The sequence below is a fragment of the Triturus cristatus genome, chromosome 3_2 (assembly GCF_964204655.1).
Source record: "Triturus cristatus chromosome 3_2, aTriCri1.1, whole genome shotgun sequence".
NCBI lineage: Eukaryota > Metazoa > Chordata > Amphibia > Caudata > Salamandridae > Triturus > Triturus cristatus.
In genome coordinates, this window is record NC_140584.1 from 643,940,662 (window position 1) to 643,968,383 (window position 27,722).

A 27,722-nucleotide genomic window follows, 5' to 3' on the forward strand; every position below is an offset into this window, starting at 1 on the left:
CGCCCACCTTCACGCCTACTTACACGCCCACATGCTCTTATCTCATTCTCTCTTGCTCTTTTGCTTACGTACAATTGAGAAATGTATATATACTGTACTCTGTGAATAATGTTTTGAGAATATTGAGAATACTTTTGAGTCCCTTTCCAGATCCTTTTTTGGTGATGGTAATATTCTCCCTTTGACTCGAGTTATTGGAATAAAGCCCTTTTAGAACCTGATACCACAGACTCAGCCTCTTGCTTTATGCATGATCCTATTGATATTCTGAAATACATAGAGCGTAATATTTTATTTACCACAAAAGTATTCATAGTTTTCCAGTAGACGAATGCTTTCTTGTCGATGGTTTAGGGTAGAGGGATTAGACGATCAGGGATTGGTGTTCGTGGACTTTTGAGAGAGATGCAGTACCTGAGATTGTAGTTAAGATTTCTCTGGGTTTAGCCAGGTTGAATTGGGATTATTTTGGTCTAACAAGAGCCTGTAGGTAACATCCAGGGCTGTTTGTTCCAGGACACACACCGCACCGCATGTATATGTTTTGGGATAGCTTTGAAATGGGGAACTGTGTGACAGAAGATTGCCTTTGTTTTGAATGAGGTAATCAGGCACAAGGGAGGGGCCCCTCATGATGTTTGTGTCCAAACCCTACAAAAACTTCTGACAGGAGATAGGTCCAACCTCAGGGACTTATGATCAGCTTCTATTTACGGCTTTCTTAATACAATTATACATGATAACTAATTTGGGTCTGATGGAACAAAGTCATAATCCTTAAAATAACGGGTAAAGAATCGTCTGACTGGCCACCATTGCAAAATCTTCTGCAATCACACATGGAAAGTGAACCTTTCACTTAGCAAACATTAGAGTAATAGCTGATTACACGTCTCAGTCATCTCAAACTCGGGGCTATAAGCCCATTTTCCTGGCCAGGTCCACCAAGGAAAGCAAAGACTGAAATCAAAAAAACTGAAAAAGCATATTCTTTGCATAACTGCGCACAGATGCTCCCTACTAAAAATTCAAAATCACATTAAAGCTCCTGTCGTAGATGCACCAAAAACAAACAAAGCTATCCATGACTATAGGAGAGGAGACAGAAACATGGAACACAGCATTTCTTCAATGCAAAGCAAGCAAATCGAAACTACAGACAAGAAGACGCACAAACTAGCTAGAGCACTATGCTCTAAGGAGGGTACGTATTGCAGCATTACATGAAGCACCACAGGCTTATATAGAACAACGCAAACCTGCAGATTCCATTAAAGGACTCACAATAGCCTCAACCCCCATACCTAGCGAAGCACTAAAATTACTTGGAGTACCAAAGGCCACAGAGGTGATGGGCACATGCAAGAACAGATAAGCTTTCTTGACATGCAAGTCTAACTTGCCAAATACTTGCAGCGGATGGTGGAGAACACACAGAAAAGGAGGACCACGTAGAGAACAACACTCAGGGCTATGTCAACAAGGAATGGCTGAAGATATTCAGACTGAGTAAGGACTAGGGGTGTGTGAAGTTTTACAAACTGGGCATAAACTTTGTTAGCTTACAAAGAAAGAAGCATATTATTTTATTTTAGTTAAAAAAAAAATGCAGCAAAGCAGCTCTACACAGTAGCAGGGATCATTTTCTAGAGCATTTTCGGACATGCCCTGTTTGGCAGCCATTTCTTTTACTCTACTCTGTTCCTCCACCCCACCAGGCCTCAAACTCCTGAGCCCCATTGCCTCTGAAGTGTCCATATCCTTACTGTCATCTGTGACATTGCCTTTGAGAAGCACAGGAATAAGAATTTCAGCAGCAGGAAACCATCATGGCTGCTGGGCTGCGTGCAAGAAATGTCACCATGTTAAAGGCCTATTAGACCCGGCACCTTTTGGCATGGTTTCCCATTGTCTTTTTGCTTCTGACCTCCTGTGTTTGACTGTGTGTTTAACTTCGTTTTTGCTGGTTTTTGGTCTCTGGGGTCTTTACCACTGCTGACCACTGCTAAAGTGGAAGTGCTCTATGTTTAACCCCTTCAGTGCCCATGACGAGCTGGACTCGTCATGGGCCGCGGTTGCGCTGTGCCCATGACGAGTCCAGCTCGTCATAGACCCCGCCCGCTAATGCAACGGCCGGCACAGGGCGGGGAAAGGGGCGGGCACTGAAGGGGTTAAAATGTAATGGCATTTGGTTTCTCCGTGATTGGCATATTTAGTCTATTAATAAGTCCCTAGTACAGTGCACTACATGTGCCCAAGGCCTGTAAATCAAATGCTACTAGTGTGCCTGCAGCACTGACTGTGCCACTCACATGAGTAGCATTGCAAACATGTCTACGCCCTGACACTGCAGAGCCTGTGTGCGCAGTTTAAACTGCCATGTCCACCTGGCAAGTTCACCTACTTGCCACGTCCAAACCTTTCCTTTTACTACATGTAAGCCACCCCAAGGTAGGCCCTAGGTAGCCCCATGGTCATTGTGCAGTGTATTTAAAAGGTAGGACTTGTACTGTTGAGTTTTACATGTCCTGGTAGTGAAAAACTGCAAAATGTGTTTTTCTCTACAGCAAGGCCTATCTCTTCCGTAGGTTAGCAACGGAGGTGCCTTTTAACACTTTGGAAGTGTATTTTCCAATTGGGAGCGGATAGAAAATTGGAGTTTGGTGTCTCTGAACTCACAATTTAAAAACTCATCTTTTAGTGACATTGGTTTTTAAATTGCAGGTCTGAAAAGGGCACTTTTAGAAAGTTGGCATTTTCTTACCTTAACTATTCTGTGCCTGTCCCTGGAATACATCTCTGCTGGGTTGGATGACAGTTGGGCTTTGTGAATTCACTCTAGACAGTCAGACACAAACGGAACAGAGGTGTGCCCTGCATATCCTGATGCTCCATCAACAGGCTGATGGGTCTTCCTGAGCTACAGTGGTGGGAGGAGCTGACACTTGTAACTGAATAGGCTGTACCTGTCTGCACACAAAGAGCTACATACCCCTCTGTAGTCTGTCTGGAGCCAGGGCCAGGAAGGGCAGGGTCTTGTGCAAAACAAAGACCTTTTCTTTGACGTCTCCCTACTTCAAAGGCTAAAATTAGTATAAGTAATAGACCTCTCGAACCATACACTCAGAACACTTCTGGACTGATATTCTGACAGCAAGAAGAGATGTTGTGCTTCCAGGAGGGACTGCCACTTTGCTGCTTACTTTGCTGTGTTGGCCTGCTGCTTCTTGCCTGGGAGCTAGAGGACTGTATGTTTGCTCTCTCCATTTGGTTCTCCAAGGACTTGACTGAGCTTGTCTCCTGTTGCCGAAGTCTCAGGGACATCATATAATTCACCTGCATCTTGCTACCAGCACCTGGGCTCCTCTGCTGTGAGTCCTGACCCACCAAGTGATGCCAAACCCAGTCCTGGGCCTTTGAAGTTGGATTTGGTGCTGCAACCATGAAACTGACACATTGATTCCAAAGCGTCAGCTCGGAACCAGCACATCCCTGCGAAACTGGCACATCACCGCTGCCTGCAGCGAAGCCATTGACACTGCTCGCCGAGTGTGCGATGCAACGACCTCGACGTCAACGCAGCCCCGACTTTGCCGAAGCGCCTTCAAAGAACCACAGCAGCATGAATCTTGAAAATGCGCTACCAATGTCCGTGGTGCACCGTCTCAACTTTGACGGACCTCCGGTATGAATCTCGATTGCTGCATCGCCTTTTCCCCAGGGTTCAACTTAGACCCCGAAGATTCGCCGCTCCGCGGTCTCGACTTCGACGCATCATCAACACCGGGTCCCCTTAAGTAACCAAGGCCTCCCACAGCAATTGATGTATCACTTTCTCTGAGCAACAAATTGTCCCGAGTGACAAAGCTTCAACGACTCTGCACCGCTTTAAGGAACCGGTGCTTCACCTGCATCTACTACACCTCACCCCATCTGTGTGACACATCGTTTTAGATTTCTGATGCATCCAAGGTACTGTAAGGGGGACTGCATTATTCCTGTACTCAGCCAGTGGTTTATCACACTCCCATAGAACTTTTGGATTTGTGCTGGTCAAGTGCGACCAGAGAGGGGCGTGGCCAAGATGGCAGCCGCACCGGATTTGCTTTGAGGAGCTCCATGGCTGGCCCAATCGAAATCATCTACTATCCTACCTACCCTGCAATCTCCCAGCTACACCAAGATCCCACCCGCTGCTGGCACTCTTGGGGATTATGCAAATGTGTAGCATTGGGACAGGTGGACCCTGCGCTCTTTCATGAACTTTTACTGAAGACTGTGGCCTGCGACGTCCTGGAGTTGTTGCCCCACCACCTGCGGGAGCCAGCCGGAGACATTAAGATTGCACCACGGGGCTCAGATTGTGCCACCCCGCCTGCTTGCTGTAGCTGCAGTGCTGCCTGGGGAGGGGCATGTTCCCAGAGGCTTATCAGGCCTTGTCCATCTTGCACTGAGGAGCTACGGGTGGTGCACAGAGTGCTCCGGCTCCGCTGGGCCATCCGCTGCATTTGGTGGACTGTTGCGGCATGCGTTGACTCCCCTGGGATTGAAGACCCTGACAGGTCTCTCGCTGGGGGCCGGGGAATGCAGGCAACTGCATTGCAGAGCACTGCTCCTGTGGCTGCCTCTGGCGGGTTGAAGCACTGGCCTGGTGAAGTCAGGGGCACAACTCCCTCGCTGGGGTTGGGAGATCAATTGGGTCTTGTCCCTCTCATGGTAGGTGCATGATTGACTTGGAGGGGACTCCTACTAAATGGTGGACCAGGGGTGTGTCTCCCCTATTGACCTGCTCTCGGGACCGGTGGATTGGAGGTCCCAGCCTGGAATCAGTGGCACTGTTTGGGGGGGAGCAGCGGCCATCTCTGCCTTTTTTTCTGGGAGGTGCCCCGGAGCTTGAGGGTTACCTGGCAAGGGTATCTTTGCTGATAGGAGGACACCAGATGGCCCAGTAGACTGTTTGTTTGCATGGAAAGGGGCTGTGGGGCATGGGACTGGTCTTCTGGAACGTCAGTCTCAGAATTGATGGTAAGGGAGAGACCTGAATTGATAGACTTGCTGTGGGGGACAGGAAGTGGCTGGGGCTACCTGCATGGACACCCCTTTTCCGGGAGTGCCTAGAATCATCCCTCTTGCCGTGCCTGTTATCGGCTGCACCCTGCCACATGGAGGGGAAGCATGTACTGGGAGTGAAGTGAGGCTGGTGAGCTGGGGCCTTTCTTGGATCACGGAGCTGCTGCAATTGCTGCTAGAGCAGTTGTCAGATGCTTCTGTGACACAGGGGCCATACCTAGGGGGTCCAGGCAGACTGTGGCCTTCTTCTCAGGAGTATTGCTTCGTTTCCCCCCATTGGGTAGCCACGGGGGCGCTCAGATGATACCTCTACTGGATGGATGGGCTGACCCTGTGGTGCTGCATGAGGTTCTTCCCTCTGGTACTGTTGTCTCGTTGGTTGGTTGTTTTGGGGCCTGCATTGCATTTGCCTCTACAGCAAGAGTGGATGGTCATCTGGCTGGTTGACTTATGGTGCACTACTCGATGGGACTGGTGTGAGTTGTTAGGCTTTGAACAAGTACTGCCCGACAGTCTATCCCTGCATCCGGCCGCTGCCCAGACCCCGGTCGGGAGACTCTTCTCCCTTTTCTCTGGCTGTCCCAGATAGACTTTCTTAGGTGTGTCTGGTGCTGATCCAGCCGTGTCCTGCAGCGCCTGTGGTGGTGCTCTGTCCATCCTCACTCACTGTCTGTGCCCCCTTGTTTTACGGAAGTTAACATGGGTAAAGATTGACCTCAATGTGGGGCGCAGCAGACAAAAATGGATCAGCTTACAGCCCTGGGGGACCGGTGAAGGTTGACTCTACCCAGGGGATTCCACTGGAGGAGCGGGGATTGCCGCATGGCCCCACTGGAGCACGGATCCTAGCAGCGATAGAGGCGACGAGTGCAGCGGTGCAGGCCAAAATTGACACTGTCTCCCTAGATGTCAGACTCCTATGGGTTGATCTTCACACCATGGCAGAAAGATCCCTAACCATGGAAAATAGTGTAACTGAACTGCAGGGAGGCGTTTCTGCCCTAAAGCTGCATTGACCAACTTCTCACCTAAAACAGTGGCCCTGAAGCAATGAGTAGATATTGCAGAGCACCGGTCTAGGTGGTGCAATCTCTGTTTTATAGGCTTTCCTGAGGGGGTCGAGAGCGGGTCACCTGAACCTTTTCTGGAGATGTGGATCAGGACCGTTTTCCCTGCTGCTGACCTGCCTCCCCTCTTTGTTGTTGAGCAAGCACACTGTGCCTTGCCCTGCTGCCCCCATTTGGGATGCCGCTTCGTACTCTTATTGCCAAAATCCTTAAGTATAGCGATCAAGACTGCATCCTTAGAGCTGCCCAGCGAGATGGAGACCCCACCTTTGATAACATGTTGTCTGGGTATTTTCTGACCACATCCACCTCATACAATTGAGGTAATCTTTTGAGGGTGTTAAACAAAAATTGATGTCGATGAGACCGCAGTACATGCGGCTATGCCTGGCCAAGTTAAAAGTGATGCATGGAGAGCACACACATTTTTTCACTACCGCAGAGGCTGCGTGGGTCTGGCTTGAGGTGCGGGGTAATGGATGGGCCCTTGCTCCATGGGGGACCAAAGCCCACGGAGAACTGGAAAGCGAGGACGGCAGGGCAGATGTGCCTCTCATTCTTCTCAATGTGTGGTGGTCCACCACTATGGCTCCCTGGAATTGGTGCTGCCAGAGGACAGTGACGATAGGCGATTATATCATATGGGCTCTTCGCAATTATGCTCTGCAAGGGAGGCCGTGAGGGCACTTATAGAGGAAGTAACTTCCTCTAACTCTGACATTAGTGTTGTTTATATTATGGAGGAGACCCCTCAGTCTCCTGAATCCTGAAAACTACACAGGATTTCGAGATAGATCTGGAACTGATTGCTTGTATGGGAGGGGCAGTTTGTTTTGTCCCTGCTGAGATGCTTCTGTGACTGTTGACGTGATCTGTGATGTGAAACCCTTCGATATGTGGGTGTTGGGTTTGCAAGGGTATGCATGTGGTGGGTCTCTGTTACACGAGTATGGCCACCCCCTACATTCCACTACATGGGGTGGCATTTTGGGTGGCTCCACTGGTTCCCTTTTGGGTTTGAGGTTTTATAGCGGACAATGAGGGGAGATATATCCTGGTGCATGGCATGTAGGATGGCGTGGAGGTTTGCCTGCTAAATATTTACGCCCCGGATGTGGATGTCTGTGGGTTTTATTTAGATCTGGAGAGGGACATGCTTCCATATGTAGGAGTGCCTCAGTTATGGACTGGCAATTTAAATTGTGTGCTTGATGGTGCCCTGGATAGACACCCTCCGAGGTTACATACTAAACCTCTCATGAAAACTGCTCTCCGCGTGTTATGGACCATTTAAACTGTGTCGATGTGTGGCATGCGACGCACCCTGGAGTGCAGGAATATACATGCAACACGCCTGATTGTGTGTCTTTTAGCAGGCGTGACGATTCTTAGTTTCTGGGAAAGCGTCGGTCACCATCATGCAGATGTGTATCCTGGGGCGCTTCCTATTGGACCATGCACTGGTATTGCTGGAATGCGGATTGAGGGGTTTACATCCAAGACTGTCACCCTATGGCTCCTTTATCCGGAGGCACTTAGGGACACCCTATTCCAGGAAGAACTTAGGGAAGTGACCACCGTATATTTGATACAAATTGGCTTTCCACTGCTAGCAGAGGGCTATAATGGGATCCATTAAAGGTAGTGGTGTGGAGGGAGTGCCTGTCTAAAGTTGGGGAAACAAAATGCCACCTCGAAATGGAGCTTACTGAGGCGTAGTATTGGTTGGGCTGCAGGGCCCGGGACCCACTGCAGAACTGCATGCTCAGGCCCTACTACAGGTGCAGCATTCAGTGGGAGAAATATGGGTCAGACTTGATTGTCTGACTAGACATGAATACTGTTGCATCAGGAGGGCGACAAGTCTGGGAGACTTCTGGCATGGGTGCTGGAGCGGGAACGCCTACTCCCACTTATTCTGATGCTCAGACTCCCCAATTGGCTGGAAGCCACAACGCGGGCCCGTATTAATTCCCTACTCCGAGATCACTTGGCTGTGGTATACAAGAAGGGGTCTGCATCTGGACAGGTCCAAGATTGGAAGGTTTCTTGATGACCTAATGCTTACTCGACTTACTGAGACACAAAGTGATGGACTAAGAGGGATGTGCTGACTAGAGGACCTGCAGAAAGTGGTAAAGAGCATGGCACGCTGCAAAGTCCTGGGATTCTTTCAGATGTTCACTGATCCCCTGCTGTCCCACTTCCTAGAGACCTTCCAGGAGTCTAGACATGCAGGTGTCCTACCGCCATCCAAGCAGGAGGCTCAGATGATCATACTCCCTCCTGTCTATATTAGGAGTAGAAGTCAAAATATTGGCTAAGGCCTTGGCAATGCATCTGGGCTGGGTGGGGACTCATCTGATCCATGAGGACTGTTCTGGGTTTATGCCAGGCAGAGGAATGCATATGAACCTACGGCGACTTTCCCATGCATTTCACTCGATGGCAGGTGTTGATATGCCGGCATCGGTGGCCGCATTGGACGGCGAAAAAACATTTGATACTGTAAGGTGGATTACCTCTGAGAAGTTTTGGGAAGGATGGGCTTAGGCCGGGAGTTTATTTCCTGGGTTCAGTTACTCTATTGCCGACCGATGGCCCAAGTTCGTAGTGGGAGGTGACTTCTGAGGGTATCCTCATAGAGAAGGGTATGAGGCAAGGCTGCCACTGTCTCTGCTCCTTTTTGCTCTCAATGAAGCCATTGGCGATCCAGCTGTGTCGAGATATGGCCCAGTGGGGCATCTTGATAGGAGGTTGCTTCCATGTTGTCGCACAATATGCAGATGACACATGGCTCTATGTTACCCACCCGGGGAAATCTGGAAATGTTGTCTTCATTTAGAGTGGTTTCGGGATTGCATCTTAACTGCCAGAAGTTGGTTACCTTCCTGCAAGTGGGTCTGGTCAGGGTGGAGGCTGCTGACCTTCCTGCTACAGACTTCCAGTGGGAATGCGACCACTTTCGGTATTTGGGTATACAAGTTGCCCATTCAGCTGAGGCTAATTATGCACTGAATAGGGAAGCAGTCATTACCGGCCTTGAGGCTTCCATTCGATTCTGGAATCGCCTTCCCCTCTCTATTATGGACAGAGTACCCCTGAGCAGGATGGTTTTGCTCCCGTGCTGCCTCTATGCAATCCAGAACTCCCTATGTTGTATTCTGAAATCTACTTTCACCGCTTTGAATAGTTTCCTGATTTCCCTGGTGTGGGCTAGCAAGTGCAGTAGGGTGAAGCGGGGGGGGGTTGAAGCTAGATACTGTGTCGATGGCTTGGAACTCCCGGACCTCAACCTCTATTATTTTTCTAGTTTGCTACAGTACACGCTGCAGTGGTGCACTGAGGGCCCGAACATCAAGAAGCCTTGTTGGCAGAATGGGGTGCAGCAGCGGTCCCCCCGAGCTGTCTGATGATGATCTTGCAGGTTCCTCTGGAATTCCCGTTCACAGTATGTCAGATTGCGGGGGTTTGGGAGAGGGCAGTCACAACGGTTCTCCATAGAGTCCAATACCCTTGACTACTCTGCCTCCAGTGGCTCCACAGTTTCCATCACATACTGGCTATGCAATGCTGAGGGATGCTTGAGAGCTGGGGATTTGTATCTGAATGGAACAATTCTTTCATTTGCAGATGTGGGGGAACACAATCAGTCCCCAACTGGCCAATTTTTCTAGTATTCAAAGATTTTGTGTATGGCCCGTGAGCTATGGTTGTCTTTTACGGATGAGCCGAAGGAGTCGCAGACCTTGACGTTGATACTTGAATCAGGCTCTAGAGGTTAATTTCCCATATCTATAAAGCCCTGAAGGCGGATCATAAGGTAGATGTGACTAAGATCCATGATAGATGGCTACCGGACCTCCTGCTGCCCCTCTCGGATGTGCACCGCACTCCTGACCCTGTTTGGATAAATGGAGGGCTGACTTAAGTGAATGGGGTATGGCCGAGGAGCAGAGACTACACCTCATCTGAGGTGATGAGAATGTAGAGCGAGACCTGGAGATATGGGGGAGTTTGTTAGATACTCTGATGTTAGACGTGGTGGCGGGAGATGTGGTGTCGGCCCTTTCCCAGGTTGCAAAATTCGCCTTGCCTCAAGTGACATTGGAGGTCCCTCGCTTGATTGTTTAAATGTTAATGTTTCGACTCTGCAGGTGTCGTGTGTCGTGTGGAGAGGGGACACATCTGTGATACCCTGCAGAAGCAGTGCTAAATGTGTGAAATAATAAGTGCCGGGGCTCTCGTCAGAAGGCCGCTGCAGCTTTCACCACCTATTGCTCCTACCAGCGCTGACAATATCAGTGCCAACACACCAACTAACCGCCACACACCAAGCAGTGTGTCAATTCAGACTGTTCTAGGCCCCCAAAAGCTATAAGAATAACGTGTGCTACAGGTATTCATCATTTGTAATGTATATTGAATTAATAAACAAATGTTGTTCTGCTGATCTCTAAATTAGGGCAGTCTACCACATGGTGGCACTGCTTGTCTGACAGGTGTTGACAATTAAGTGCTGGTGCTCAGCACCCGAAATCACTGGCTCAAATTAAGAACTGTGCAGGAGGGAATAGCTGTGTTTTCAGTATGTGTTGGGTGGGATTACATTAGACCAGACGGCGTCCTAGTGGCTGGTGTATATTGCTGAAGTCTAGTTAGCCCGTTGTTCCTTTTCTGTTGGATTGGGCCTTACATCAACTGCCTCCCTGACTTCACCCTTCAGATAGTCTCCCGCTTGAGGGGAGCAGTTGTTCTCCCAAATGCTCTGGAGGCTCAGATCCAGTTTATTCCTTCCCTTTGTTTTTCTCCTCCTTGTGCATAGCTCCTGTGGGCGATTACATCTCCTGCTGCTTTCATGCTGCCACGTTGATCCCTCTTATTTTGTTTTCTTTGGATGGTTTTTCATTCCTAGAAAAATGTGCCGTATGGCTGATGCTATAATGTGTAACTGTGCACTTTATCAAGCTGTCCTTGAAGAGAAGGTGTTGGTATCATACTAGATTTCGCTGTAGAGACTGTTTTAATTGTATTTTAGATAGTGTGATTCTATGTGCCCCTCTCATATTCTTCGTTGCTATATTTCTCAAAGTGCAATAACATGTGAGGTACGGTATTGTGCACGACTGAATAAAAACAACTACAAAAAAAAAACGCAACCAGATAGTCCCAGTTGGAGCTATAGACTTGAAAGTAAGGCATTTTGATTTAATCTGTGAATATTCATATCCTGACTTGTGTGTGTTGAATTTTTGTTGTTTTGGTTTTGTTTTACTCAGATAAATATTGGCTAATTTTCTAATCTGCTGTGGTGTGGTGTGGTGTGGTGTGTGTGTGTGTGTGTCTGTGTGTAAATACTTTACACATTGCATCTTTAGTTTAGCCTGACTGCTCTGTGTCAAGCTGCCAGAGGGTGAGCACAGGTGAACTTTGGTATATACTACGTTTACCATGACTAGAGTGTGGGTCCCTACTTGTGAGCGTATACTTCTGCTATCTAGATACCCCATTTCTCACAATGGTGGCAGCGGTGGGATACGACTTGCATTGGTGCATTACATACAGTGATTGGTGTACACTACTTTCATATCTCAGACCATAACGTACCAGCATACTGATTTTTCTTTTTATCTCTTTGCAATCCTTTTTGAGTTTTCCGTACAGCCATGTCTCAATCTGGAGAGCCATGAGCTATACCTGCAGTTGTGGAGTTTGAGCAGGAGAAGTCAGAAACCTATGCGGTGTCCCAGCTCAAAGATTTCTGCAGTAATTTCAAATGTTCTTTTAAAGGCCTCACAAGAAAGGAGGAGCAGCAAAAGGCGCTGAGGGCTTGGCTGGCAGCCAGGGATGCAGCTGGGCACCCAGGTGATTAGAATGATGTTGTTTTGGAGGAGGATGAACCAAGCTACCATCTGAAATGGCTGTGGGATCCAGCATTGCCTTTAGGGCGGGGGGCAGCCAGAATGGTGGGAGAGCTCCTTCCAGAGTTGGCAGTAGTGTTTCATCTAAAAGCCTGTCTGCAGTTTGATTTATTCTTTGAAAATTCATATCTTGACTTGTGTATTTTGGATTTTTCTTGTTTTGCACAAATAAATATTGGCTATTTTTCTAAACTGGTACTTTGGTGGGGTTTTCAATGTGTTACTGTGTGTGTGCACAAATACTTTACACATTGCCTCTTTAGTTTAGTCTGACTTCTCTGTGCCATACTACCAGAGGGTGAGTACCAGTGAACCTTAGGTGTGTACATCAATTATCCTGCTTAGATTGTGGGTCCATACTTGGACAGGGTGCATACCTCTGCCAACTAAAAACCCTATTTCCAACAAGGCCGAACAAAATCAAGATGTTCACTTGACTTCACCATTGACTAGATTCTTGACTTCGCTCAACTTTATCAGAAAAGTAAATCGTTTTCTTAGCCCTACAAAAGACATCATCATCAATCTGATACGCTTGGTCATGCCCCCTTTCATACTTATAAAGTGAGACATGTCTCCTATGTGAAGGCCCATATGCACACTACACATTCCAGATAGCGATTAGCAGCACCATTAGCATAACAGAGCATTTCAACTGCATACCACTATGACCGGTCATTTATTCACTCCAACACTTTGTAGTATAATATGATATCTTCCCCAGAAACTATGACAGAAATGACAACCACTGATAGACTACTACAACATTCCTCATATGGGTTACTAACAGCACACATCTTATACTTAAAAAAATCACACATGCTCCATCATCTACTATTACTTCAAAAGAGAGACCGGCCTTAGCATATACCTGGTGTGATGCATTACCATGCCTCACTGCACACCCCAAATTCTTTCTAGGCTCCATACCTGACACAGCCATACTGGATTCCATATATTCTCCAAATCATTGCAGTGATGGAGGAGTTCTGCCCCACTTGGAGAATTGTGCAGAAGACCACACAAAACACTTCATCTCAAAACGCTACTTCAACCAGTACTCCCTAATGTCCACAAGACTCCCAAATTTCCCCCCACAGAAAAAGTAATTACTCCTCGAAGATATATTTGAAGATATATTTGATGACATCCCACCACAATCCAATTATCAGAGTAAATACAGCAGGGTGTGCCACTGGGCACAAAGCACCATCAGGGACAGCATCAGTGGTAGGAAGTTTGACACATCGTGCCTCGGAAACTAGCAAAGTGAAGTATGTGGAGAAAGGATAAAGGCATCAGCTGGCATGAGCAGAAACCTGGCTTTCAGACTCATAACAATAGCGACCCCAGAGGTAAAGGTGCCCACATGAAAGTCTGCTGTTCAACCCAGTGAATCTTTGGATGGCAAAGCGCAGGGCCAGCTGGAAAAATCAAAAGGATATGATTACCCCAAGACACCCAGCACTTACAATCCAAATTCAGCAGGAGGCCCATGTGAAAACATAATCAAGTATTCCTAGTGCTTTAACATTGATGTCCCCCAATGTATGCTTATCACAATGTGTACTCTTGTATTATGTAATCAAATGTGGATATTGTTTTTATATTAACATTAAGGGTTTATCAGCCTCAAAATGAATGCCAGAATTTGTGACTCAATCAATCAGGGGTTTGTAAAGCGTGTTACTCACCCGTGAGAGTCTCAAGGTGCTGGGGGGGAGGAGCGGCTCCGGATCAGTCGAAGAGCTACGTCTTGAGGTCCTTCCTGAATGTGTGTAGAGTCGGGGAGCGTCTGATGCTCACAGGGAGCTTGTTCCAGGACTTGGCTGCGATGTAGGAGAAGGCTCTCCCGCCGGATCTATGTCTGTGGATGCGGGGGACCTCTGCCAGGGCGAGGTCAGCAGAACTGAGGTTCCTTTCTGGGTACGTGGAAAGATACTCTGTAGTTGAGATATTTGGGTCCGATGTTGTTGAGGGATTTGTAGGTGTGGGTGAGTAGTTTGAAGGTGATCCTCTTTTCGACGGGTAGCCAGTGGAGGTCCCGTAGGTGTTGAGTCATGTGCTTGTGATGCGGTGTCCCGAGGACGAGTCTGGCTGCAGCGTTCTGGATGGTTTGGAGTTTGTGTAGATTAATTTTGTTGACTCCGGTGTAGAGGGCGTTGCCATAATCCAGTCTGCTGGTTGTGAGTGCATGGGTGTCAGTTTTTCTACATTCTGGGGGGATCCATTTGAAGATCTTATGGAGGATGCGAAGGCAGTTGAAACTGGTGGACGCGACGGCGTTGACCTGGCGGTTCATGGAGAGGGAGGAGTCAAGGATGATTCCGAGGTTCCGAGCGTGGTCTGTCGGGGTTGGTGGGTTCCTGAGGGCGGAGGGCCACCAGGTGTTGTCCCAGGCGGAGGTGCAGGGTCCGAGGATGAGGACCTCCATCTTCTCTGAGTTGAGCTTCAGGCAGCTTTCTTTCATCCAGGCTGCCACGTTCTTCATTCCTTCCTGGAAGCAGAGTGGTGTCTTCTGGATTTTTCGTGAGTGAGAGGATGAGCTGGGTGTCGTCGGCGTAGGATACAATGCTGAGCCCATGCTGTCTGACGATGGTGGCGAGGGGGGCCATGTAGATGTTGAAGAGCGTCGGGCTAAGTGATGATCCTTGGGGTACTCCGCAGTTAATGTTGGTGGGTTTGGAGAGGAAGGGAGGGAGTCTGATCCTCTGTGTTCTGTCAGTGAGAAAGGATTGGATCCAGTCTAGGGCGGCTCCTTGTATCCCCGCGGCATGGAGTCTGGCTGCGAGCATGCGATGTGAGACGGTGTCGAAGGCTGCGGAGAGGTCTAGAAGGATGAGGGCCGCGGTGTGTCCCTGGTCTAGTAGCATGCGGATGTCGTCTGTGGTGGCGAGGAAGGTGGTCTCGGTGCTGTGGTTGCTGCGGAATCCCGACTGGGAGATGTCTAGGATGGAGTTCTCTTCGATGAAGGTGGTCAGCAGGGCGTTCACGAGTCTATCAGTGACTTTGGTTGCGAAGGGGAGGAGGGAGATGGATCGGTAGTTTTTCAGGTCCGTTGGGTCAGCCGTCAGTTTCTTGAGGAGGGGTTTCACCTCCGCCCATTTCCAGTCGCCAGGGCAGGTGCCGGATCTGAGGGAGGTGTTGATCGTCCGTCCCTGTTCGAGTGCGATAGCAGTGGTGGCCCTGTGGAAGATGTGAGGTGGGCAGGGATCCGTTGGTGCTCCTGAGTGAGTTTTCTTCATGGTCGCGGTGATGTGCTTGATCGTAGCGGGGTCCCAGGATGTGATGGCTGGCTTATCGGCAGCGGTAGGTGGGGGGGAGTTGTCTGGTGTTTGTTCGCTGAAGTTGTCGTAGAGGGCCTTGATCTTCAAATGGAAGTAGGAGCTGAGCTTGTCGCAGAGTTCCTGGGAGGGTGTGATGTCCGTGGCCTCGCAGGTGAGCTTTGTGAACTTCTGAATGACATTAAACAGTTCCTTGGCGTTGGTCTCGTTGGTCTGGACTATGTCTCTTATGAAGGTCCGTTTGGTGTCTCTTTTGCGCTGGTGGTATTCCTTCAGGGCCCTCTAATGGTTATTCCGTGCTTCTGTGGTTTTCTGGTTTTGCCAGGTTTTCTCTAGTCATCTGCAGGAGAGTCTTGCCTCTTGTAGTTCGGTGGTGAACCAGGCGGCCTTCAGGGTGCGTTGTTTGGTGGGTTGGCGGAGGGGTGCCAGCTTGTCAGCGCAGCAGGAGACCCATTGGTGGAATTCCCTGGCAGCGGCGTTGGTGTCTGTTGTGGTTCCAGGGGTGTCTTGGAGGAGGGTGGAGTTGAGCTGTTCCTCTGTGACCTTGCTCCAGTTCCGTTGTAGTGGGCGCTTGGCGGACTTGGGTGCGGTGGTGGAGTTGAAGGTGAAATGGACGCAGTGGTGGTCCGTCCAGGCGGGAAGGGTGGTGTGGCTGAAACGGATGTATGATACTTCCGCGAAGATGGGGTCGAGGGTGTGAACCACTCTGTGGGTGGGTGTGTTGACATGCTGTTTTTGTCCTAGGTTGGTGAGGTTGTCGAGGAGAGTGATGGAGTCGGGGTCGTTGCTGTTGTCGAGGTGAAAGTTCAGGTCCCCGAGTAGAATGTAGTCTGTGGAGGTGATGGCGTGGGGTGCGGCGAGCTCGGCGATGGTGGTTGCGGGCTGGGTGCGAGGTCCTGGCGGTCTGTAGATGAGGGTGCCACGTAGCATGGTCCTGGGGCTGGCCTGGATCTGGAAGTGGAGGTGTTTCGTGTTGGAATGGGGGTCGCTCGTGCTGGATGAGGTCTTGTGTGCAATGGCGAGTCTCCCTCCTGGGCAGTGCGGGCGGTCCTTTCTCTGGATCTTGTAGCCGTCCGGGATGGCAGTAGTGATGTCGGGCCGGAGGTGGGGTTGCTCCAGGTTTCTGTGAAGAAGGCGACATCGGGCGAAGGTGTGTCGATCAGGTCCCAGAGTTCAATGGCGTGGCGTGGCGGTGCAGAGAGCGCACGTTGAAATGGATGCATGTAAGGGTTTCAGTGGTGCGAGCATCAGGCGGCCCTTCTGCGGCAGCGGGAGCTTTTTCGATGCTGAAGGATCTGAGGCAGAGTCTGCACGGGAACTGCCCATGTGTCGTGGTCGGCAAGGATCTTACGCAGATGACGTGTCTTCCGGGATTGAGAGCGTGGCTGAGTCGTAGTGGTGGAGTCCAGGTGAACCAGGGTTCCTGGCGCTGGTGGCGTTTGGTTCGCGGACGGGCGCAGACAGGCTTGCCTTAGGGATGCCTTCCGCGCCAGCAGCGCGACCGCACAGCGGTCACCATATGTAGGGGCGGGAACGGAGACAGGGAGGTGGGAGTGGCTGAGTCAGGGCGGGGACGCAGGGGCCGCAGCGGCGGGATACAGAGGGTAAAGAGAAAAACCACTAAGACCAATACAACGAGGGTGACACAAAGAACCAACTATGAACGGTACAATACAACGGGGGCAAATAGAGCTGGTGGTTCCCGGTGCGACAATCATTTCTGGCGCCCCCGCACCCAATGACCGCCTCCTCGGATTCTATCACTACCACCGGCTAAAAGTACCCCTCATCGCTCCAATCATAAGCTATTGCTAAACACAGTATCCCCCCCTGAGGATGGCGCCCCCTCCACAGGTCAGCGCCCAGTGCAGTCACACCAGTCGCACTGCTCTAAAGCCAACCCTGGGGGCAAACACAACAAAAGAACAGTCAGCAATAAAAATGCTGATAGATACCAAGAGCAAGCGGAACACAGAGGGAATACAGGACTCTACTAGGACTAAAAGCCAGTTAACTGGAAGTAGTACATTTGCACATTTTCTTTATCTCATAGTAAACGCAGCTCAGTTTTCATTGCTGGTAAACAAAACATGAGTTTAGGAAATTCAGCAGTGTGTTTGTGCATTTATATCTTAGTTTCAAGGAATTTGCAAATGTTTCTTTGTGAGAACATTCTGCTGTATGCTCATTAGATTTGGTGAGGTTCAACTGACCTTTTTGCGCAGGATCTCTGGCCGATTGAAATGACTATCATCTGGGGAGATATTACACATGTGCCCCGGGGGCTCAATGGGCTTTCACGTCCGCTTTGCGCAACCTCAGGGCGCTTTGGTATTACAGAAAGGGCTGCAAATGCTTGTGTGGCCCCTGCTGTAATACAGATAGCACTGATGCACATATAGGGCCAGCGCTGTCATTAGAGGGCATTCCCTCATTTGCATGGGGGCATAGCCCCATGAAAATGGGGAATCTCTTTGCTGGTACACCTGTGCTGTAAAACTGACGTGGGTGCAGAGGCAAACATGCATTTAGAAGGTGCATTGAAAGTGCGCCACAAAAAGGTGGCACACTTTCAGTACGCCTTCTAAATGCAGCTCTCTAAGGGATGACATCCCCTTGCACACGGTTGCAGTCACTCAATGAACCTGCCTGCCAGGGGATCTCTAATGCCTTTTAAAAGTGCAGGCGGGTTTCTGCTTGCAGGGAGAAACACGGAGCAGCTATACAATAGTTGCTTCATATTTCTCTTGAATGCGCTGCCAAGTTCACAGTTGCCCCGAAGGAAGCGCATTCTTCCTGAAAGGGCGCACTTTCCATGTTTGCGCCAAGTGCACTTACTTCAAGGTGCGCCGTGGCGCAAACGTGGAAATTGCGCCCTATCTGGATCCCAACACTTCACCGTTTTAGGTGACTTCAATTTTCACCTTGAATCCTATGAAGACCCGGATACAGGAACGCTACTCAGTGACTTGGAGACAGTAGGCCTCATGCAAACTGTCAAATCACCTACCCACCTAGCAGGGCACACCCTAGACGGCTTATTTACCAACAATAAAGACATCACAATCACTAAGGTCATCCCTTTAATATGGACAGACCACTCTGCAGTATGCTTTTCATTTCCCAGTAATCCTTGTCTACCCTCCCAGACAATTTCTGGATCAACAAAATTCAGAGACTGGAAGAACATTAATCTAAACCAGCTCACCCAGATCATACATGATAGCCCTCCGCTAAACACTCAGGACCCTGTAGCTGCTTCAGCTACCTATCTGGAGAATTTGAACGCAGCCTGCAACAAACTAGCCCCTACAAAAACCTCTCATAGGAACAGAAAGCTGAGATCCGCCCCCTGGTTCTCGGAACCCCTTAGACTACAGCGCCAATATTGCAGAAATTTAGAAAGGCAATGGCGCCGACACTATAATAACGCGGATAAGATTAGCTATAAACACGCCCTCTCTAATTACAAAAAACTGATTACATCCGAGAAAACCGCCTACTACACCAACCAAATAAATCTTGCCAAAAACTCATCAGGTAAACTGTTTCAGGTGGTAACATATCTGTCCAATCCTCTGATACCCTCCTCGGAGGGATCTCAGGCCCTTTCAGATACACTGGCCACATTTTTCGAGGATAAGGTCAGAGCCATCTTCTCCACCTTTTCGCCTGATCCTTCCGTATCCCATACCGAGCACTCCACTGCCAATAATACGACACAATTTTTAGCCTTCAAAAACACCACGAAAGAAATTGTTCAACCCCTGATCGTCCGAACTAAATCCGGATCACCTCTCGATCCATGCCCTCCTGCCGTCCTTAACCTCGTCGCAGAAGCCGTTGCCCCTTCACTCACTACCATTTGCAACGCAATGTTCACATCCGGCACCTACCCTTCTGTATGGAAAGAAGCCATCATTAAACCACTACTCAAAAAACCCAGCTTAGATCCTTCTCTTCCAGCCAGCTACAGGCCTATTGCATGCCTCCCTTTCCCAGCCAAAATCTTTGAAAAGATCATGAACCAGCAATTGTCAACGTACATCCATAACAACAACTTATTGGATGACACTCAGTTCGGGTTCCGTCAGGGACACGGCACGGAGACAGCTCTCCTGAAAGCCGCGGACGAGATACGATCCACTATGGACAATGGAGGAGCTGCAATCCTCATACTTTTAGATCTGTCCGCAGCCTTCGACACGGTCGATCATACCATACTGATCGACCGTGTCTCGGCTATAGGAATAAGGGACAAGGCTAAGGAGCTTCTCGCCTCATTTCTGTCAAACCGCCTACAAACGGTGAAGTTGGGACAATTCACCTCCCAGACTTTCTCCCTGCCTTGCGGTGTACCACAAGGATCCTCGCTAAGCCCGACACTATTTAATATATATGTGTCTGACTTAGCGAGGATCATCAAATCCTATGGAATTTCTCTCACCACATACGCAGACGACACACAACTGGTGTTGTCCGTATTCGATGATGGCCATACAGTAGCTTCTAACTTCCAATCTGGCATGAAAGCAATAAGCTCCTGGATGTCATCAAACTGCCTTAAGCTGAATTCTGATAAAACAGAAGTGATGACATTCGGGAGACTACAACCAATCTGGTCTCCACAATGGTGGCCCCAACGAATGGGACAACCACCAGAACCAGTAGTTAAGGTACGAAATCTGGGGGTTGTCTTTGACAACAAATTGTCCTTCCAGCAGCATGCAAATTCAGTGGTTTCATCCTCCTTTTACACCTTAAAAAAGATCAAAAAACTCATTCCGTACTTACCATCTTCGGCAGGCAAAACTTTAGTCAGCACGTTAGTCTTTTCTAAAACAGACTATTGTAATGCCTTGCTTCTAAATGCACAACAAAAGGTCCTCAACAAACTACAGACTGTACAGAATGCAGCAGCCAGGATCCTGCTACCCATTCCCAAATTTGCATCTGTCTCCCCTTACATCCAACAGCTACATTGGCTGCCGGTGAGGAGCCGCATCAAATTTAAAGCCTTGTGCATAGCCTACAAAGCGATCCACAATTATGGCCCTCTATTCCTAAAACAAGCCTTTCACCGGCCAGAACAGCGAAGAACACTGCGTTCATCCTCAGCCCATTTGCTAACAGTCCCCCGTACAAGAAAGGCTAACTGGGGAGACAAACGCTTCACCGTTGTCACAGCTAGACTGTGGAACACTCTCCCCCTTCATATCAAATGTGCACCGACTTTGCTCAATTTCAGAAAGAAATTGAAAACATGGCTGTTCCAAGCCTAATCCCCCCTTCCCCTACAGAGAGTTCTGTGACAACAGCGCCGAGACACCCTCGGGTAATTGCGCGCTCTAAAAATCGCCATAAATAAATAAATAAATAAATCTGAAATACGGGCCCAGGTGGTTATTTGCACTGCTGCTATTTTCGCATGTTAGACTTTTGGGCTCCAAGGCGTATTGTGTTTTACGCTGGCTAACATACCTGAGTCGGTTCGTCATTTAAGTCTGGAATCTGTACATGGTGGACCTCAAAGATGTACTAATGTCAGAAGAGACCTTTTTGAATGATAATTGCATAATATTGAACTTACGCATGCATTATGAAATAAAGCATGTTTATTTACCCATCCCGCTTGTATCGGCCAGTTTTGATTTTAATATCTATAATGAAACAGCGGTTGCTGAGCTCCTGCAAAAGTCTCTGCGTTTGTGTTGCAGGCTATGGGTTCACGACCTACAACCTCGCTCGTCTGTTGGGTTCTTCTAGTCCAAGTGCCACAAATTGGACATATATTCATGAAATTCAGATAAACAGTCGATTCAGGTTGCTTTGTTCCACAGACAAGAACTCAGTCGCTCATATGCTTGTTCTGAACATGGCTCCGATTTGGCAGCCTCCTGAAAGCAAAACTTTTTATACCACCACATCGTTTTTCACAAATCATTCGGTTTGTCATTAAGATGCACGCAGTCATAATCAGTTCATTAGCGTGCTCCGGCTGCCTGGCGTTCTCTTCACCTCCTCCGTTTCAATCTGCGCGGGTGCAGGCGGGAGCGCGCGAGGTCCTGGCATCGAGAGGCGCTCAGGGAAAGGCAGGGGGGGTCGGGGCGCGGCGCCAGGGCTCAGTCCTGTTCGGCGGGCTTTGACAGCGTGCCCCTGGAAGCGAGGGCATCCTATGCCTCTCCCAGCAGCAGGAACGGAATACGAAGAGCCTCCAACCCGTGTGCCGCCAGATTTTAAATAAACTCGTAGAGCATCTTCCTCTCGAGAAGCCAGGAGAGGGAGTCACTATTGCAGAGAAACCACGGGGGTCTCTAAAGAACTGCAGCCTGCAGCCAAATCTTCCTTACCTCCGGGGACACTACCGGTTGGGTTCCAAAATCCATTCCCTGGCCTTTACACTATATTACCTAAATGAATGGAAATAAGCCGAGCCGTAAATGGGGTGGAGTTGACCCTTAAGCGGGGGGATTCCGTACCCTTTAGCATGCTCTTATTGCATTAGGTTTTAAAAAGACGAGGAACATTTATACCATTACAGGTTTACTATTTTTTGCAAGTATAAAGTCTCTCTCAGGTGAAGCGTTCAAAAAAGAACTTACAGTACTAGCAAATCCAGGAATTCGTAGAGCTGCATTCGCCCAACCTCTGCCCGGCTGTTCTTGGTCTGTGTCAGGTATGCCGACAGCTGCTGGGCTGACACCGCCATGCCACACATCTATGGAAAGCAAACAAGAAGAGGGCTAACGAGTTAAATAGGTTCCATATGATAAATTACTTGTTTTTAAAACTATCACTGGATTTAAGTTACACGGGACCCTTTTTTTTTTACATTTTTCTTTTACTTTAAAGTGCTTTATTTCAGCAATGCACCATAAAAGCATACATAATACCATAGAAACAAACATAAATGAAAAGGTTAAAAAAAAACTATACACTGCTGAGAAAATCTCATACTAAATTGGCGGGATCGATTTTGATGGAATTTAAGCCTAATTCGAAGTGGTTGCACCATGATTCTCCCAGCAACAACTTGGGTGTAACTGCATCTATATGTGATAAGAAAGAAAGTGTGCAAGACAACGTATTCAAATCTTAGGAATGTCTAGCATAACTCATCATCAGTTCCATGGTTTAAAATACCAGTTTGTCGTATTTACACCCACCCTCCCATGCATGATCTTAATGTGCTAGTATGTATAAGTATTGCCAGATGATTGCATCAATTTAAAGCTAGGGAATTGTCTAATCGCAGAGCTTTTGGGTATATCCCTACAATACGCTTTTATTCATTAGGCATAAGGCATAGCTGTGGGAGCTTGGTGTTTGCTCATATAACTCAACTGCTATGTAACTACTTGCCCACTGGCCACACAATTTCCTCTTTTGTTAAGCTTGCAGCGGCCTGAGAGTGGTGGAGCACTGTCTCGCGCCAAGTTGTCTGCAATTTGGATGTGATCTGCCTCTTCTTGGGGTGGACATAAAAAAAAAGATAATGCAGACGAGCCTCATCTGCACTTAGGCAAACCAGGCACACAGTATCCAGGCTCGCTACGCCCTTACAATTTAGGAAGAATATCAGCACAGAGTGTACCAAAGTGAAATTGAATGTACAATTTCCTAGCTAATGGTGCAGAGATAAAATCCAGAAATACTTTAAACCTGCAGTTCAACTTAAGGTCCATGAAGTCAGCAGTGAGGCGACCTTTGCATTTATTGTTCAACTCTATGCCTCGTATGTATGTCCAGTACTGTTCTTTTAGATGAGCCTTTGAGAGCTGTGTCCCAGGTGCCTCCACATACTCCAAGCATTTTCCAGACCAAGCCTAATGAGGGTTAGCTTAAGGAGAGAAAGCCACTTGATCTTCCCACTTTTATCCAGGGCTGCTATCCCCCTAAAAGCTTGATGGTAGCTGTCCAGGGCTGGAGTTGTCCTCAATCTACGCCAGTCGGCAATCCGTATAAATCTAGCCTTGCTTGTGATTGACTTTACTCCAATATCTCAAAGCATTGGTAGAATGGGCGTGCTTACAGGAAAGCCTAAGAGTGATTTTAAATTACAGTTTTTACCTGTCGCCAGGGGCGCAAGACTCACATGACCCCATCATTCCACCAGGTACAGGGCACTTCCTGCTGCTTTTGTTCAGTAGATGTTGAGCGCTGGTGAAATGTGCCTTATTATGGAGGAGTTGGATAATCTTAGTGCCCATGTAGCATAGTGAGTCAGGCTGAGAGCACTCTTCCTGACTTGAGGGATCCAAGACATATTGGAGGAGAGCCTGACACCCAAGTAATCAAATTCAGAAACCCTTTCTTGATTAGCGACTTCTAGGGTAATTAGCCCTTTAGAGGATCTATGGGTATTGATAAACATAAATTTGGTTTTGATCCGGTTGACTACTAAACCTCTATCCTTCCTGAAATCCGCACACTGGTTCATTAAAGCCTCTATGCCCATTGGGGACCTGGATACCAACAATGTATCATCTTTTTTTTTTTTTTTTACATTAGCATGAATGGTGTTTGGAAATCATGAATATAAACACAATATATTGTTGTCAAGTTCCCTTTACTTAATTTTTTAACATGTCCAGTATAGATCCTCCAAGCTCTCTGGTTCCTATATTTAGGCTCACTTCCCTCACATAACTTTGTCTTTTTGCCAGTGGTGGCTGGCCCATCATCGTTTGGTTGGTTGGGTCTCACCACTTTCCAGTCACCACACATGCAGAAATTAGCTAAATTGAGGCCTGACAGCAGGCCATTTGTTTACAAAATGTCTGCCTTTAACATGAATCCTTCATGTAAATGGAAGTTGTCTAAGACTAAAACTTTACCTTTGTTAAAGGCAGCTCCACCATCACACCTCACACCAGACAAGTCTTCCCATGGTTCCTCTCTCCTTTTCTGATTAGGTGAAACTAGCCATCAGTGCCATTCTGTAGCAGAGGAAGCGAGGATCAAGGTAGACAAGTTGAATCTGTCAATCGAGACAGACTTCCACTTGTTCCTGTTGCGACATTATTGTGGCATTGAGGGTCCAACACAGGAGAGGAGGAGGAACACCTGCAGCACTACTATTTGACAAAATGCAATTTTTAAGGGGACAAACAGTTTGTGCAAATGTACCTGTGTATGCATCTATGAGTGTATGGAAGAGGGCCTGAGTGAATTAATGGTGACTATGTGTCTATTGTCTGTGTTTGTCAGATTGTGAGTAGGGTGGGTGCCTTGGCTAATGGTGCCCATCTTTGACATACTAAGGACATCTTTTTACAATATTCTAATTAACCCTGGCATTAATGGTGACCAATCCATGACACATTGTGGGCATTCTTGATATAACTTTGGCATTAACATAAACGTGTTTGTCCTGGCATAATGGTGTCCATATATGACAAACTTGTTGCAGTCTTAAAAAAAATTGTGGCTATCCTTGGCAAAATGGAATTCATATTTCATAGAGAATAAGTCTTCTCAACATAATTGTGATCATCCACTTCATAATTGTGCCCATGACGTTTGACCTACGGTGGGCATTCTTGATAAAGTATGGCTATTCCTGGCATTAATGATGCTCATAGCTGACATAAAATGACTATTCATGGCAAACGTCTGGATATCCCGGGCCTAAAGGTGGACATTACTTGATATATTGTGAATGTTTAGCATTATTTTTTATACATTACCATTTTTCACAAAATTCTGGTTATCTGTCATTCACATATATAGACATTCTTGGCATATTTGCCACTATGCCTAGTATAGTGCTGGCTATGGCCCAGTTGTGCACATTCTTGACAAAATACTGGCCTACTGGTGGTCATCTTTGGCATATTTTGGACATCATGAGATATGTCTTCCTATTCCAGGGATAATGGTGGCCAATTATGACATACTGTGGGAATTCTTGACATGATTATGACTATCCCTGGAAATATAAATTTTATAATTCCTATCATATGTTAGAGTTTACTGGTGTCTAGTAATGAGGATAACTGCACAGGAAAGGTAGACTCTCTCCCAGTGTAACTGCAATATATGTGAGTGCTTTATGAAAACGAAACACTGATGTTTGGTAACCATACTTTTTAAAAATTAATATGAAATTTGATACTTTAGGGAAAACACTGCTAGCAGGAATTGAGCGTATTTATCTGAAAATAAATGTTTTTAATTTATGGTAAAATGTGTGTATTTTTAGGAACTGATAGGCTGATGTTTTGGAAAATGACACTGCAGTTCAGAAATTATTTTAAAGCCAGTATTTGCAAGATAATGCATGAGTTAGGGAAGCTTAGTGCTGATATTGGTCCCTTGGTACCTGAGGGTACTTAATTCCATGGTTATTTCATGACCCATGTGATGGCATTTTGTCATATGTATTGATAAAAAATGTTAAATTATCACTACTGCTGTCTAAAGCCTGTGCAAGGATGATTGGAGTAAACTGCTTCTGCCTGACGTTATCTGCTCCATGTAAATAAGCAGTAGCACTGCTGTACGAGCCATTAGGTTTTGTCGAGCTTGGCCGTTTACACCTATGATGGTGAGATTGTTATAACTATGTTTTTCCAACCTACCTCTTTCTTGGTCACAACAAATGACCTGTGATCTACTTAAAAAGGGACAGCAATTGTACATTTACACTGTAGTCCCCACGGAACTATGCTTTTTTTCATCCTTTAACCTGTTCTGCCTGTTTCCACCTCTTCGATGTGGGCTGAAAGCCTAATATGGTTCCACTCTACTGGACATGCGGATGAGTCTTGGAAGCGAAATAGAGCAGATGGCCGCTGCTCATTCCCACTTGCTTCTCTGAGGACCTCATATGTTACGTGGGAGACAGCATTGAAGGACATAGTCTGAGCAATCTGATGCTCTTAGAGCATTGTATGAGCAATATCTATGGTTGGTATCCTTATAAAAGGGGTATGAAAAGGTACACAAGTTGTTTCATTGATTGATCAAATATGGAACACTTCCAGCTCTTAAGCTCACTATGAAATGTCTCTGTAGATTCTCTAGAACAGTTGTTTTTTTCAATTGTCTACTGAATTCACCACTCACCAGTCTGCTCCATGATAAGAGCTGTCAAGAGGGTGAAAGCTCTGAGCTGCAAATTAATTCTGATGGGCTGGCTTCAAACATATTGCCTATTGAAAGTGCATTTTGATTTGATTGATTTGGTAGAGCGCAACAGCTACCCCGGCAAAGGGGTGTCCCGGCGCTAAGAACATACAAACTAATCTGAGGTGGAGGGGGAGGGGTAACTAGGCAGCAGGGAAGAGATGAGTCTTAATTGCTTTGCGAAAAGCAGGGAGGGAGTCAATAGTGCGAATGCTGAGGGGGAGATCGTTCCACAGTTTGGGGCCAAGGACCCCAAAGGAGCGGCCTCCAGTTCGGCAAAGTCGAAACCTAGGGATTGACAGGAGGAGTTGGTTGGTAGAGCGAAGAGCACGGCCAGGGGCGTAGGGTTGGACAAGGCTTCGGAGCAGAGGGGGGCTTCCCAGTTTCACGATCTTAAAGATCATGACTAAGGCCTTGAATTGGATTCTGTGGTCCACGGGAAGCCAGTGGAGCTTGCGGATGGTGGCTCTGGCTGAGCACCTCCGTGGGAGGCCAACCAGCGTTCTAGCTGCCGCATTTTGAATGCGTTGGAATCTGGCTGTTTCCGCTTTATTAGCTCCCAACAGGAGGACATTAGCGTAGTCCAGGCGTGATAGAATGGTGGCCTGGATAATGAGCTGGCGGGCCTTGGCATCGAAGAGCCCAAGTATGGGCCTGAGGTTCCTTAAAAGGCCTATGCAGGTGGCTGCCACCTTTTTTGTGTGGGATTGGAAACTAAGGTTGGCATCAACCCAGACTCCCAGATTTTCCAAACATAATGTGTACAAAACAGTATATTACAATAATTACTTTGGTAAAAACTGTCCAATCAATGAGAATAGAATAGTTTCTTAGAGCTAGACCTTTGTAAAATATATAACACACTGAGATCATAATTGAAATGATGAGTATGTGTCAGGAGAACACATTTTCATTCAATGGAGAGCTGATTATACAGTTAAGAGGAACTGTAATGGGAACTTGCTACACCCACAGCTATGCAAATCTCTTTATGGGCTGGAGGGGGGGGGGCAGGTATATGGACTGTCTTCCAGTCACTTGACTGGAATACATCAGGACGCTATCTGGACACGGATCCGTACTTTCGACTTGGCTATTACCGACTGAAATAAATTTGTCACTGAGTGTGGATCATCCCCAGGACTGAACCATACTAACAAATGTCATAGGCTCGCTTACAGCTTCTCCTTTTCTTACTTAACTGAGGATATTATCTACCTGCCATTTCTCGCGCCCTGAAGAAGCCCTTG

At 47.6% G+C, this 27,722-nt stretch overlaps 1 protein-coding gene across 2 annotated transcripts in view; it reads right to left on the bottom strand.

Moving 5' to 3' along the window:
* LOC146857878 (uncharacterized) overlaps window positions 1-27,722 on the bottom strand; it is a 1,488,219-nt gene that overhangs the window by 740,488 nt on the left and 720,009 nt on the right. For both annotated transcript variants that reach the window (XM_085648588.1, XM_085648587.1), the window contains exon 6: window positions 21,945-22,060. In XM_085648588.1, coding sequence (XP_085504714.1) covers window positions 21,945-22,060 — 116 coding nt within the window. The remainder of the gene's footprint in view (window positions 1-21,944; window positions 22,061-27,722) is intronic.